Source organism: Brassica oleracea, chromosome C6 (assembly GCF_000695525.1).
Source record: "Brassica oleracea var. oleracea cultivar TO1000 chromosome C6, BOL, whole genome shotgun sequence".
NCBI classification, from domain to species: domain Eukaryota; kingdom Viridiplantae; phylum Streptophyta; class Magnoliopsida; order Brassicales; family Brassicaceae; genus Brassica; species Brassica oleracea.
In genome coordinates, this window is record NC_027753.1 from 18,976,761 (window position 1) to 18,988,806 (window position 12,046).

At 37.3% G+C, this 12,046-nt stretch overlaps 3 protein-coding genes across 3 annotated transcripts; 2 read left to right on the forward strand and 1 right to left on the reverse strand.

Annotated features, from left to right (window-relative positions):
• Window positions 1–1,951: 1,951 nt before the first annotated feature.
• Window positions 1,952–2,334, forward strand: LOC106296825. The gene has a single exon (XM_013733055.1). It carries the CDS (start codon window positions 2,080–2,082, stop codon window positions 2,191–2,193), a length of 114 nt encoding a protein of 37 aa, XP_013588509.1. The 5' UTR covers window positions 1,952–2,079; the 3' UTR covers window positions 2,194–2,334.
• On the forward strand, window positions 2,117–3,655 carry LOC106296824 (the record flags this gene model as incomplete). Its single annotated transcript, XM_013733054.1, is given in 3 exon segments — window positions 2,117–2,340; window positions 2,452–2,730; window positions 3,294–3,655. Coding segments are annotated over 2 exon segments (594 nt in total). The 5' UTR covers window positions 2,117–2,340; window positions 2,452–2,475.
• Window positions 3,656–4,031: 376 nt separating this feature from the next.
• Window positions 4,032–9,496, reverse strand: LOC106296909 (cation/H(+) antiporter 20-like). The gene is made up of 5 exons (XM_013733164.1): window positions 9,290–9,496; window positions 8,040–9,074; window positions 5,888–6,127; window positions 4,633–5,340; window positions 4,032–4,482 (listed from the first exon to the last, which is right to left on the reverse strand). Exons 1-5 carry the CDS (start codon window positions 9,467–9,469, stop codon window positions 4,120–4,122), a joined length of 2,526 nt encoding a protein of 841 aa, XP_013588618.1. The 5' UTR covers window positions 9,470–9,496; the 3' UTR covers window positions 4,032–4,119.
• Window positions 9,497–12,046: the final 2,550 nt, after the last annotated feature.

Sequence of the window (12,046 nt, forward strand, 5' to 3'; positions counted from 1 at the left end):
GTGTCCTGATAACGAGGTTTCCCACAAAATTTGCATATATTCCGTGTCTCATCCGCTCTCTAGTAGATCATGCAGTTGTCAATACATACATCTATCACTTCATACGGTAGTTGAAGACCTGCAACAAGTTTCTGAACCTCGTAGTATGAACCCGGTGCAAGGTTATCCTCAGGTAGAATACCTTTGACAAAATCAGTAATCGCATCCATACATTCTTCAGCCAAATTATAGTCTGTCTTAATACCCATTAATCTAGTTGCAGATGATAAGACTGAATGACCATCTCTACAATTTTGATACAAAGGTTGTTTTCCTGCATCCAACATGTCAAAAAATCTCCTAGACTCGGGGTTTGGTTCTTCCCCTCTATAATGATCATGTACCATCTGCTCAGTACCTACACCATAATCTATATCTGTTCTAGATTCTTCTAACCTAATATCAGGCTGAGGTTCACTAACAGGCTGAGGTTCGCTAGTACTACCATATTCATAACCAGTTTCCCCATGAAGGTACCAAACTTTATAATTACGTGAAAACCCTTTCATATACAAATGAGTCCAAACATCAAATTCTTTTATAACCTTATTATTATTGCAAGAAGAGCAGGGACATCTTAACATACCACTTTTTGCATCCGGTTGCTGTTGAACAAGCCTCATGAATTCTCCAATCCCTTGAACGTATTCTTCCGTAAGCAAATTGGTGTTCGGATCCAAATGAGGTTTATCCATCCACGAACGATAATAAACTTCTGAAGACATGATTTTCACGGAATTGTTATGACTAAAGAGAATGAAGAGAGAATGAAGTGTGAATGAGTTGAATGAGGAGGGGTTGTATTTATAGGAAATTGCTTACGGACCTCCGACGACTTTCCGACGGAATTCCGACGGATGTAAAGAAGTCCGTCGGAATTCCGTCGGAATTGTCCAATCCCAAACGGCTATACAACGGTCATATGTATTTGTCGGCAACGGTCACATGGTTCGTCGGAATTCCGTCGGAATATACCGATGGAATTCCGACGACTTTGCTATTAATCGGAATGTCGTCGGAATTTCGTCGGAATATACCGACGAACTTCCGACGACTACAACGGTTACATTTTTTATCGGAATGTCGTCGAAAAGTCGTCGGAAAATTCCGACGAACCGTATGTCGTCGGAATTCCGTCGGAAATGGCCGACGGAATTCCGACGACTTAATTTTTTTGGATTTGGTCGGAAATTTGTCAGTATTCCGTCGCAAATGTCCGACGACCTTGGTGTCCGTCGGAAGATCCGTCGGAATTCGGTGTGTTTTCTTGTAGTGAACCCCGACATGTCAGCATCATCATCAAGGACTGGGTGGCAAGAATAACAAGAACATAATATGGTTGAAGACAAGAAAGAAGAAATGGTTGAGGAACAAAATGAAGAGATAACTCCGAAATAACAAGAACAACTCATGTGTTTTCTTACTACACTTTTTCTATCTTCCTCTTCAAGTTTTACACTTAATTGTATTTGGTCACAAATTTTTCTCTTCCGTTTGTTGAGATTAGTTTTGCTTGCATGAATAGTGATTGCGTATTAGAAATTGATGACTTGGTTTCTTGAACTTGATACCTGCTATGCTACTAACTTGTAGCATGATCTATATTTTGCACTATAGAAATAGGAGCATCAGACTTGGGATGGAAGAAACCACGTGAGTAAACATATATCATGCCAAGTAGAGACTATTTTAGGGTAATAATAGTGACCAACATGCTAGGCCCATGAAATACACGTGTATAGATATGATTCGTCACTAAAAAGGCGGCCACGTCTTTCGCCTTGGATATTTGTCTGTTGACCTTTCTTTCGCTATAAAAATGTTGTTCCATCCTCATCCTGTATTCTCAAATTAGCTCTGTCTATCTTTCTTTGGGATCTGATTGTGATTTCGATGATTCGACTTTAGTGTATCTGTACCTCCGAATGATTGACTGATCAGCTCAAACATCTCTGCAATTCTTACGAGTAGATTTGGCATTTCTTTTGCCGGGTAGCTCTTCGGTTATAAGGGTTTCGAAGAGCCTAAATAGAAGATATAATGCGGCTGAGCTCCGATCTACTCCTCTCTTTGGTTCCTTCGTTGACTTTCTATCATTCTTCTAATCGTTTGAAACCTCTTGAAAAGAGTGATTGGCGTGGTAATCTTAGTTGATCTTTCCCTCCCTTCTCGTTTTTTTCTTCTTCTTTCTCCTAGATCCCTTTGTTTCATATCCGCCTTCCTCTGGTTCTAACGGTTTTCTTAACCTCGGTTTAGAAGCTAATCCGTTCTTTCGGTGTTTCTTGATCTGCGACGCACGAGGTATTTATTTATTTACGTTTATGAATCTTTTTCTTGGATACTTTTTTATAGTTTTCTAGTCATGTAGATTAGGTTAATTCACTGATGTAACTTTGATTTTGTTCATGGCAGTTACTGTTTTTGCTATAATTGGATATGAGCTCAGTATGTGGTGCGTTGGATTACAAAGATGCAGAGTCTCACCTTAAGAGCACTTCTGCTTCTAGTTCCAATAAATGTTGTAATAATGGCTCTGGTAATGGATCTGACGATGCTCAAGAGTCTGGTGGGGATGATAGTGGTGGTTATATACACCAATATGTGAATGAAGAGTCCAAAGACATCACCAAACCCATTCTCAAGTCTTCGGATGATGATGATGATGACATGAACCTTGCCACCGCTGAGAGTGTGAGTTAACCACCCTACGCTACTAACGAAACTGGTTGCTGTTTTTAACATTCGTTGTTCTTTGTCGTTGGTTCTTACCATGTTTTTGCATGCGTTGTAACATTATATCCTTGAAATTTCAAGATTCCCCTCAGCTCTAGGCTTGCAACATCTGCAACTAACCCTTTGAGGCTTTAAGTCTTTGATGCACAGTTAGACTAGAAATCAAACCTTGTTCGAAGCAAGCGCATGACATATGATTGGAGAATTCACAAAACTGAGTTAATATCTGAGGCTTGTTATCATAATATACTCACTTTTTACATTTTGGTAGTTGTTCGCAACTCTTAGAACCAAAATAATGTAGTTAGTCGTTGATGCATAAAACAAATATGGTTAGGGAACTCGTCAATAACGACTTAATTCTCCGAAAAATTCAATATTTCAGACTTGGTAAAGAGTTTCATTTCTTAGACTTTGGCTGCTGGTTGGATATAATCAGGTAACGTAGTATATATTATTGTTATGCACTCTCTGTTATGTTTGGTTACTTCTGACTTGTGTTTCTGGTAATCCAACAACAGGTGACCGCTGTTACCGTCATCCCAGCCATTAAAGGCAGCCGAGAGAAGCATGGCAAGTCCCTGGAGAAGCTGAGCGTGTCATGGGCTGAAGATGTGTATGATCCTCCACCCTCCCTTGTATCTCACACGCGGAGCAAGAAACAGCAACCGCAGAAATCAAAGAGCAGAGATAGCTTGAAGAAGAATGGAAAGAAGGGACAAAAGGGGAGCAGCAATTCTTCATCTTCATCATCCCGTGGCAGCAAAGACAAGAAATCTTCTTCTTCTCGCAACAAACACAGTCGTGATAATAAGTTCGGATGGGCCACACAAACGTCTATTGTAGCCGCATCTTCTTGAATTGTCTGTGGCTTGAACAACGCCTTACTCCTTGTCGCCTCTCTCTCTCTCTATTGTTTATATATAAATAAAAAGCTATGGTGTGAAAACTTCTTGAATTGTTTCTCTTGTTACAAGAGTTACCACTAGTTTTGTGAACCTTGTGATGTTGTCGGATTTCAAGTTTAAAAACTATCGTTATCATTTTGATAAGTGACTGTATAGTTTGAAAAAAAGGTTGAATCTGCTTAGCCGGGTCCTAGTAGGTTGCCACTTGCCACTTACATCATTGTTTTCCTTGTCATTTGCATTTGAAGCCAAACCATCAGGAGTCTTTTAATTGCATATGTAAACTAATATGTAAGCAAATCTCAGCATCTATATAGATGCAAAGAAAGAGATCATGAAAAACTTCCCGAAGATGCATAATTACTGTTATTTATATGTAGAATACTCTTTCTACAAATCTTACCACTTTAACCATTAAGGTAAAGTTCAAGTAGCTACATCATACATTTGCATCTCCATCAGTACTTAAAGAAGACTCATTAACAATTTTGGAAACTGTAATCTCCTCAACATGAGCTTTGTTGTGTTGTTGAACCACAAGGACTGATGGGATGACATGGTTGTTCGAAGAGGCAAGCACATCCCCGATAGGACCTAACTCGGGATGTTCGGCCTGACGCTCAGCTAACGCAGCCACCTCCACGGACGGTGACCTCCCTCTTCCAACCACTATAAGGTCAAAGTCTTGACTTTGTCCTATTGACAGTATTTCTTCAATTGTGTTGTTTGGTTCCTTCTCTTTGTATTCCACCATATCTTTCCATTTGCTCATGAAATCTTCTAATGCTCCTTCGTCTAATTCCTATTTTTTCAACAATAAAAATAAATTACAGATTAAAATCTTTGCACATGGACATTCAAATGTCTAATCGGGTTCAGTTTGGTTTTGTTCATTTGTATAGACAAGTCAAGACTTACTAAAATACCATAATAAGCAAAAACAGAGTTAAACCTTTTCTTTTTCTGGATCCACGTTGGTTGTCAAGAATGCATAATTCTTCTCCTTGCATTTAGACGGTGCCGGATGTAACGTGATGGTGTTACTCCTCAACGTTTCCCCCACCAAAAACCTCATAATGGTAACTTTAACGGCCGGATGCTCAGCCATCCTCCCGCCGAGCTCTAAAGCCTCACGGTCATCAGGCCCACCAAAGAAAATCACACAAACCCTTTCAACGACATTCGACCCATCAAGACTCGAACTTTGGGACTCAATAGACCCAAGCCCACGGTCAACAAGAACCGCCACCGAACACGGTGCATTCTTCAAAACCCTCTGGTTAACTAATCTCCAACCATGACCAACGTTTTCCGGTACGTTCCCATCTCCTCCGTCTTGGTGGTGGCCATGACCATGATCAACGTTCCATCGTCTGTGGAAAGGTAAAATGATCATTGTGACCCTCTTGGTCTCTGCCATGAGGCAAATGTCTTCGTGCATTGTAGGTAAAGGAGAAACTGCTGTAATAGGCCGGACAGCGACTCTGCCCAGTTGACGATAGGCTTGGAAGCCTCGTATAACGCTGCTGTGGCACTCGTCGTGACGGTAGCGGTTGACGAAAGGAAAACCGTTTTTCTGGGCTCTTCGCACCATTATGATTGACGAGGATCGTTCCGTTAGTTCCACGAGGTGCATGACGAACAGTTTTAGCTTCAGTATCTGCCAAAATAAGTACCATATTAACCAAGATTAGTACCCCTCCAATAAGAAAACTATATACTATGTGTAGGGCCGGTCATGGACTTATCGAGATGAAACATTCGACTACAATACTCAGAATATTAGTGGTTAATATGTATATAACATTTGGCTTCAAATGATTGAAAATAATGTTTAATAATTTTCTCAAACCACATAATATAAATGATAAATATGCATAAAGCCTCATAATTTATCTTTTTACAACATCAATATTAATTTTGATTCAAAATTTGAAGAATCTTTAGGTACTTTAAAACAGTAGTCTTGGTATAGAAAAGGAAAACACATATATATCATGCATCGTATTCGTACATACCTTAGGGTATCCAAGTCCTAAGTAAATGTATCACGCATGTCAACTAGAATCTCGGTTATTTTGTGCAACTCTAAAGTAAACATTTTACGTAGAACATATCAATATATCATTATAGTTATGTCTACGCATTAGGTCATCCATAGATTTGTATGTAGATTGTAAACAGGAAGAGACATAAAGGTAAATAACCTTGGTGGTTCGGATGGACACGATGAGAGAGATGAGGGATGAGACATTGGCTGGACCATGGAGGCAGGCAAGGATGCGAAGCTCTTCCTTAGAGGAGGAGTGTTCGCTCGCCGACAAGTCCTTTAGTTTGCGGTGGATTCCACGTGCCGGTCTGTAAATGGCCATTGCACTCGGCGTCGTAATGAACGTTGTGAAGAGTGCCATTAGCACCAGTATCGCAAACGTCTCATCGTTTAGCACCTAGTTAAACACAACCCCACGCACGTACGGTTAATCAATAACCACATAATAGTCATATTAATGGGTAATCATTATTGTTCCATTCTGTCGTTTTTTTTTATTTCTTTTGTGGTGCAAATCGAAGAAGATAAATAAGTATAATTTGTGGTGCCGAAAGTGGTACTGTACGAGGTGATTGATTACGTAAACATTGTCCCAATCGAAAAGGTGGCTGATTACGTAACATAGGCCCAATCGAAAAAGCTAATTTCATGTATCAGCCCCTTTTTTTGCTAACTTGTAAATTTTATATAATGAGTTAGATTTTATACAAAAAGGGAAATCTAGAGGATTTGTCCCCCGGCAAAAATTTAAAACATGCATCAGCCCTTAATTTGACGGTTTTCATATTATTAATTAATCACCCACTAAAATGAGAAACGAAACAACCAATGGTATTACTCGGCTGTGGTTCCGTGGATTTGTAAACTTAATCATTTACTAAAGTCTAAAGCTACTCGAATTCAAGAAGAAAATGTTAAAACGTAGTCAGAGGGAGGGCCTAGATAATATATGAACGTGTACTTTTTATTATATGTTGTTTACATGTATGCTATTTAATTAACTACACTAGTATTTATTATTTTTCGTTACACTTGTTTTGGGAAAAACAACTTTTTGTAACATGTAACACTAAATTCATTAATATTCATCAGAAAAGCAAAGAAAACATGAAATTGCATACATGTTATCTTACATGAAAACTTTTTTTTCTAGTGGTGAAACAAAAAAATTCTCGGAATAACAAAATGTTTGCCAATTTTACCGATAATAAGCCTGGACTATTATTGATTTTGTTCTTTACCAAATTTCATAAGAAATGTTTTTGTTATGTAGTTCCTTAAAATGAAAAGAAAAGTAAGGAACTATATGTAACAATTATTCTTCAAAGGTGATCATCCTTAAATATAATTCTACTATTAATTATTAATATATACTACTATATAAATAAACACAAGAACTCAACTGTTATATTTTTTTCACCTTTTCACCTAAAATTCATCAACGGTCACGAGTAAAAAGAAAAAAAATATACTTATAAATAAATATTAAGTAACTATATAATTTAATATTAAATTAAACTGTAAACATACGATAAATGATTCAATGTCAATCCAATTCTCATAATGTTTCTTAAATAACCAATAAACCAAAAAAACAGAAAATGTAAAAGAAAAAAGAAAAAAAAATTATTCTTTAAGAGTAATAATGATTTTTACTGCTTTAATTTTTAAAATAAAAGTTCATAGTGAAAAAATATTTTCAAATAATAATAAAGAGAGATGATATGCACTTAATTTAAATGGTAGACTATTGTTTTTTTGTTGTCCAAAAAAAAAGTATCCCGAACGATTCCCAACAAACCAGTCCACAAGATAGACGTTGGATAAGACCGAACCCGTTTCAGACATGTAGCTAAAACTATAACATAAAATTAATATATCTACACAGTTAAAACAATTATCTAGATAAGAATAAATGAATAGTTGATCAAAAAAGATAAGAATAAATGAATACTAATCGTGTTTTGTTTTATATGCAGATATGCTGTCCCCATTAAAAACATGATGGTATACCTTTAATAGTTAACGATGACTAGAGGACCCAAATGTCCAAATGATGTTACTAGGTTATATATAGTTTTGTAGTTCTTATAATATTTTTATATAACTACAGAAAAACAAGAACCTTAAAAACTCAAAAAAAGAAACTACTTATAGAATATTTGAATATTAGATATGGTTCTTATTTTTTTTAGTTAAAAGTTAAAAAACAGTTTCTTAACTTCCTAAAAACCTCGTCCTAAGAACCTCGTCATAAAAACCTCATCATAACAACCTCGGGTTAATCATGTTCGCAAAGAAAATCTAACCTTTTTCTCCTTGCCTATATTGAGCACAATGAGCTCCACCAAACCTTTCGTGTTCATCAAGAAACCTAAAGTCAAAGCCTCTCTTGCCGGAATTTTAACCATAACCGCCACAGCAAAAGTTCCGACGATTTTCCCGACGCAAGCCGTAACCACGACAAGAGCCAACATCCCCCACGACACAGCTCCTCTGATTTTTGCCACGTCAGTTTTCAGCCCACTCGTCGCAAAATAAAGCGGTAAGAGTAAACCGGACACAAAATCCTCAATCCGTTCAATCAATCTCTGACCAAACTCTCCATCTTTCGGTATAGTCAAACCGAACACAAAGGCTCCGAAAATCGAGTGAATACCGATTAAATCTGTCGCTAAACCGGAAACCATAACTCCAGCTAACGTCAAACACACGTAAGACTCCCGTACGGCACCGTTTTCAGGAGATGCGCGTTTAGCGATCCATTTCATTACGGGTCGGATCACAACCAACATGAAAACCACAAACCCTACACCTGATAGCAAAACCCAAACAGACACCAACGGACTCTTCTTCTCGCCACCGCTCTCACCGCCGTTTCCCGCCAACGCAACCGCTAAAGCGAGCAAAATCCACGCAGCTACATCGTTGAAAGCGGCTGCAGCCATCGCGGTTTCTCCTATCTGCGTCGTCAAAAGCTTGAGCTCTGCTAATATACGTGCGAGCACGGGGAAAGCTGTGATGGAGAGAGCGACTCCCATGAAAACGATAAACTCCACGAATCCAGGTCTATCTGCGGCGGTGTAGAGAGTGTTGCGGATCACGAAGGAGACTCCTACGCCGGCGAGAAACGGGAGTGTGATTCCGGCGGCTGCGATTCCGAAAGCACGTTTTCCGCTTCGACGTATGGATGACAAGTCGAGCTCGAGACCGACGAGGAAGAGGAAGAAGAGGAGTCCTATGCTCGCGACGGACTCGAGTATCGGCATACTCCATTCCGGGAATATACGGTCCATATACGCCGGGTCTCTACCTAGAGCAGACGGTCCTAACAAGATCCCTCCCTTCAAAAAAATGAAACAGTGCAAGAAGATGTTAGTAAGTTCGTAAATAACGGGAAGATGACAAAATCAGTGCTTATGAGGTCATAAACATTTTTAAGTTAAATCTTAGTTAAAAAAATTCAACAATTTGAATAAACTATGTATAATATCTCTTTAAAATTTGGGAGCCAAAAAACGAATGTATATTAGTGTTTGTTAGTGTAGTTATTACGTACGACAATCTCGGCGATGACTTTTGGTTGGCGGAGAGGTTTGAAGAGGACGGCGAGGGAGCGACTGACGGCGACAATTAATGCCGTTTGGACGATGAGTAACGGAAAGGCAAAGTTCAAGGGATTGTCGCCTTGCCATGCTCCGTTAGAGGAGGTTTTCACGGAGGTTATGTTAAAGGCCATATGTATTCTCAAAGGCTATATCTGGAACATGTGATATAGGTTAAGTGACAACAAGGTTTTGTGACGAAATTTATAGGCAAGCGGTTATAATCTTTTTTGGTTTGAAGATTTGAAAAAGGTAATGATGTTGCTGCTTGTAAGTGGCTAATAATAAGTGCGTCTATCTGCATCTCTCACTTGTGGCTTGTATTATCCAGGTGTACAGTAATGCTTAAACAGTATATATGTACTCATCCAACATACTGTGGTTGAAGTCTCTTATTTATTTATTTTTAGTGACTTTCAAATTTCTCTTTTTAAGTCGGCAATAGAATTGGTAATGGCTAACTAACTACGTATGCACTAGATATCTAGTAATTTGTTTACACATGTAATATGATGGTACAATAGTAAAGTAATGCATGTTAATAAATACGATTGTATCATCATATTATCTGCAGAATACAAAATTTTATAAAACATAGAAATGTCAATAATTTTTAAATTAAAAATTAAAAACTAATTTAGAATAATTTTTCTAAAACGTTATCTATTGAAAAATGGAGGGACTATTATTGTGTCTGATACATGTTATTTCTTGCGCAAAAAAAAAACGTTTATATTTATGCTGCCTGCCACGACATTAAAATTTGCAAATTTATAGGTATCTTAAACTCTATTTATACCTAATTAACGAATTCTTGACATGTTACAACATCGAACGAAGCTCATCTCATGTGAGTCGCACGTGGGACGCGAAACATCGGCGTTCACATATGCTACGTCGGCGTGGATGGGCTTTAGCAAGTGCAACCAGGTAACACGTATACACTTCTCAGATTTACAATCCTTTTCAATATAGTTTTGGCAATATTTTCAATAGATAGAGCTCTGTTGATTTGTCCAAGAATTGGCATCTCTATATGCTGCGTTTTTACGACTTTCCTAACTTTAATTAGTTTATCAAATTATGGTTTTCAACTGATAGTCACGTTTGAAATAAGCATAGCTGTGTTAAGACTGTAGTATGTAGAAGCCATATGTAGAGTTTCATAAACCTAATGGTGGCAAAACAAATTTTGAACATGTAGAAAGAATATGATGTAAAAGTAGTGGACTATCTCAAAGATGCGATAAACTAACTAATCACGCTTTAGTTCAACCCATTTTCATCTTTTAACTTGTTTATGTTTTGTTGTGAAGTATATCTTTTTTCCCACTCATAAACCACAAACAATTTCGGATAATATACGGTATAATTAAGTCGGCAATATATTACTAGAAGTTATTAGACAATTATCCCATTCAAATTATTTTATTTATACAAGTTAAATGATATTAATATTACACTCTGATTGGCAAACAAAATGACTAAACTGCTGAAGAGATTATAACTTTTGACTTCTGTAAATCGTTGGTTCAACCAATAATTTGTAATATCACTTTTCTAATGCTACTATAAAATAAAAATTTTATGTTAAATTATTGTTTCAACAAACAGAATATATATCTGACTCCAGGTTTTCTTTCCGTGACTTCAAACTCGAGAAAAGTAAATGGATATGATAGGTCACTTGCCAAGAGATATCAATGTTGATCTAGAAACATGTGATTTGATACCAATTAAGGTCTCTCTTCATATCAAAGAGAATTTGTTCAAGAACAAATTAAGAACACACTTTTTTTTTGGGTAGTTATGACTACTTCTTTTTAGGGTTTTCATTGATTTAAATAGAAAAGATATTGGAGTCATTAACTCCTACAAAACAGGAATAATGGAAACATGGAGTCACAACTCCTAACAAAAGATAATGTGAAACAAAGTGGGGAACTATTCCCTAAAGAATAGTTCTATTATTTGAATAAGTAAAACCAAAGAACTGGAGAAGCCACGTGATTGCCTTGTGACATCCTATCAATACTCCGACCGTCGAAAGAACCTTGTCCTCAAGGTTCGTGTTGAAGGCGAATAGAGGAGAACTTGACTTTAATTTCTTCTCTTCCTCCCATGTTGATTCCTCTAGTCGTAGCTTTTGTTCACGAACTATAATCTCCACGACCTACTAACTGATAGACAATTTTTTTTTGTTTTTTGAATAACAAAGAAATATGAGATTTTTTTTTTTTTGAAAATTGAAAAACAATGGAAGATTACAGATTTTAATCCATACAAAAGAAAGGATGCTGAACTTGATCAACAAACCCGAAAATAAGAAAATGGTGAAAAGAAAAATCGCTGGATAGATCTCAATGATCGTTGATTCCGAAGAATGACCGCTCGTCGAGGATTCTTGATAACCGTTGATTCACGAAGAATACCGATAACAAAGAAGATGAAAAATATAAAGTTTTTGATACCACAAAGTGGTCCGGATCAAAAACATAACATGCTCTGATACCACTGATAGGTTCCTTGCCGAGAGATATCAATGTTGATCTAGAAACATGTGATTTGATACCAATTAAAGTCTCTCTTCAAATCAAAGAGAATTCACTACAAGAAAACAGCAAGGATACTGAGGGAAAAAATCGTCGGAATTTCGTCGGAATAACGTTATTCCGACGACATACCGACGAAACAAGTCCTCGGAAATAATT